The sequence below is a fragment of the Epithele typhae genome (assembly GCF_022376455.1).
Source record: "Epithele typhae strain CBS 203.58 chromosome Unknown BXZ73scaffold_99, whole genome shotgun sequence".
Classification (NCBI taxonomy): Eukaryota; Fungi; Basidiomycota; class Agaricomycetes; order Polyporales; family Epitheliaceae; genus Epithele; species Epithele typhae.
The window spans coordinates 49,218-52,401 of record NW_025954290.1 but is presented as its reverse complement, the minus strand read 5'-3'; the positions used below and the strand labels follow the sequence as shown (position 1 = coordinate 52,401).

The window sequence follows — 3,184 nt, the reverse complement described above, 5'->3', positions numbered from 1 at the left end:
CTTGACGTGTACATTAGAACACTTTGTATACCTATTCTTATCTGTGTTCCCATCCCTAGGCCGCCGCCGCCGCCGCCGCCTGAATCCCTGCGCGCACCGGGCACCCTGGATCCCTGTGCCGCCCTGTGCGTCCTGTATGGTCCCGATTCCCCTGGATTCCTGAAATCTCTGAAATCCAGGGACCCAGGGATTCAGGGATTTTGGAAGTTACTGATGCGCTGGACCCCCACGAACGCTCCGGTCGATCCCATTCGGTCTCAGCCTGACCATCAATCTTGATTGGTATGCATTAGGATACGTTGCGCCACCTTGAACCCACACTTACTAACACAACATTCAGGTTCGGTGTCACGAAGGATCGTCCCCATTCCGTGGGCGCATTATACGTAACTTTCAACAATCTACGACGCTCAGTTCGGTACCTACAGCGCAATGTACATCTTCTAGTTGTCATTCCTGGGCCGAAGGAGCCAAGTCTGGAGGAGATCAACCATATTCTGGCGCTCGCGACACGCGAACTCAAAGTTTTGTACACTGGTACGTCTGATTTCTGGTATCATACTTCAAGCTAGTTTTACGCGCTGCAGGGATCTGCCTAGACGCATATGGATACAGCGATCCAGTGGAGGTACATGCGGCTGTCGAGTGCCACTCCAGCGACGCACCTGCAGCAGCAAAGGTCAAGGGGTCTGCAGGTCACTCACACACTCTTTTGTGCTCCTTTTGCGAGGTTACGCAAGATCAGCTGCAAACGGCCGAGGCATACGTGTATTCCAGTACGTCCCATTATCGTGTCGGAAGCTGCAATTGTGTCGGAGGCTGCGTATGAGCGTACTGTGTCAGATCGGAAGCTGCGCACGAGCCTCGTGGTGCATCGGGAGCTGCGTGCGAGCCTCGGGAGCCGTGCGCGAGCCTCGTGGTGCATCGGGAGCCGCGCGCGATTGTACCACATGATTTGGAGGCTACACGCGAGCATAGGGCAAGCTGGCAAGCGCACAGCATATCATGTTGTGCTCTCGCAAGTGCGCCTCAGACTCTAAAGCCGTGGTCTTCGAGCGAGTGTGCTGCTTCGGATTCCACAATCTCGGGAGCCTGTCACAGGGACTCAACAGTGTGCTGACATCGCTCTTAGAATTGCGCCTACGGGATGAGTTCGAGATGCTCAGGTACTCGTTTCTCTCCAAGGATGCCTCAACAAAGAAGGCACGGAAACAAATTCTGGACGAGTCTGGGAAACGTTTTTCAGCGATGGACGAGCTGGTAGGATGGTCCCCTGTGTCATCCTCGGCTGTCGATTTCATGCACAACTTCTACGGTGAGCCTTCTATGTCATCCGAGGCCCCGTAGGTCGCAGACTGGACTCTTGACCTGCCGGCCACGCACTCCGGCTGCACACACCAGGCGCGCCTAGCTGATCACGTGGGGTGTGGTTGGCGGTACACATTGACTGTGTTGAGACTTGACTGCGGCACTGCACGCACTGTCTGGTCCATCTGTGCGCGCGCGAATGGGTGCACTAGGTGCGCAGGATCGTGGGTGCGAGCCGCCGCATGCGCTGGGTGAGCGGGCTGTGGGTGCCGCAGGGTGCGCACCCGCGCTGGAGATCTCTAAGCTGACACGAGCTATACGGCAGGTATTGCAAAGTACATGTTTTCTACCCTTCTGATCGATGGGTATCTGCTCGACACCAAGCGCTGGCGGAGTCTTCAGGCGGTTGTCAACTCCATTCAGTGGCCATCGTGCGTTGGTCGCCTTCCCAACAACGTGAGCTCATGCTTTCTGCTCAGTGATATTGTGAGCTGATATTGCTTTGAGCTCGGGGAAAATCGTGGGCTTCCAAAGGCCGACCAGTGGCGTCGCTGGGTGAACATCCAAACCACAGTGCTTTGGTGTGTTTGGCGCGACGAAAATGACAAGCTTGCTGGCTCCGAGGCGTCTCCAATCCCGCACAATGCCTCAAAACGACCCACATTCACACGAGACATCTCCCGTATTTATAGATTATTTCTGTATGCGTCCATTGCTGAACGCATTCTCGCCTCAAGACAGATCACCCTCGACGACGTGAAACGTGGTCACGGCTTCATCCAAGATCTCTGCCGTGATCTCGTCCGGCTGAATGTACACATGGTGCCCAACTGCCACTATGCGTTGCAAACTTGCACTACCCAGTGTTTTATGAACGCTTCGGACCGGTGTACGCATGGTGGCTCTTCGCACACGAACGCTTCAACGGGATTCTTGCTGATGTCAACCTGAATGGTCGCCCTTGGGGTGAGATGGAGCTCACGTTGATGCGGAACTGGCAGTACAAGCTACGCTTGTATGAGCTTGTGAGTGCGCCTCTGGGTCCCGGTCAATGCGGATGCTCACTCGTGTTCGAGGTTTCCACACTGCCGCCTGATGCAACTGAGTACGAACGCGCAGAGCTGAAAAGTATCTGCCGAGAGCAAGGCGCAGTTCGTGGCACGCTAGGGACACAGATCGAGGCATTTGCGCATGGCGCATCAACCATCAACACACCGCGCCGAAGCTCCAAGACCTTCATCAATCTTCGGCAGCTTGAAGATGGTCGCCTCTACCTGCCCCTTCTCTATCATCTCAGACGTGTTTTCCCCCACCTGACTATTGGCGACGAGCATGATTTGCGACCTCACGACACAACCTTCCTTGCACACAAGGGCACTCAACGCTTTCCTTTCATCTCAAAGGATGCAATTCGGTACGGATCAACTGCGGACACTCGCACTGACTCAGATCAGCACGCTTGCGTCGACTTTGATGGTATCAAGCGCATTCCTTGTCGTATCAGGTACCATTTCGAGATTGAGCTTGTCGGACAAGCCCCCGTGTTGTGTTCAGCTGTCGAGCGAATGGTCGCCGGAGAAGACATTCCGACGTTTCCATGGTCAATGTAGTGCGTCTTCGTCCGCACCTTATGCACTCCCAGTTGCCTCCTCACCCTCCCACAGCTCAGATCATCTAGGTGTTTCTGTTGCATATGCCGAACAGTATCACCCAGTCGAGATCATTCCAACGTCCTGGCTTGCTGCCGCAGTGGCGATCGTACCAATCACGGCCCATACTGGGCCTGGATCACTGGGTGGCGCCAGAATACCCTGCCACTGGCGTTCATATCAATGACAACATACACCGCTACTGGCGTTCGGATAAGCTCATATGA

The 3,184-nt window shown here is 55.0% G+C and overlaps 1 protein-coding gene across 1 annotated transcript; it reads left to right on the top strand.

Annotated features, from left to right (window-relative positions):
• Positions 1-1,158: 1,158 nt before the first annotated feature.
• On the top strand, positions 1,159-3,184 carry BXZ73DRAFT_93026 (uncharacterized protein; the record flags this gene model as incomplete). The annotated part of the gene is made up of 8 exons (XM_048026564.1): positions 1,159-1,315; positions 1,634-1,764; positions 1,816-2,101; positions 2,173-2,333; positions 2,385-2,849; positions 2,871-2,917; positions 2,951-2,986; positions 3,013-3,184. 8 exons carry the CDS (start codon positions 1,159-1,161, stop codon positions 3,182-3,184), a joined length of 1,455 nt encoding a protein of 484 aa, XP_047872092.1.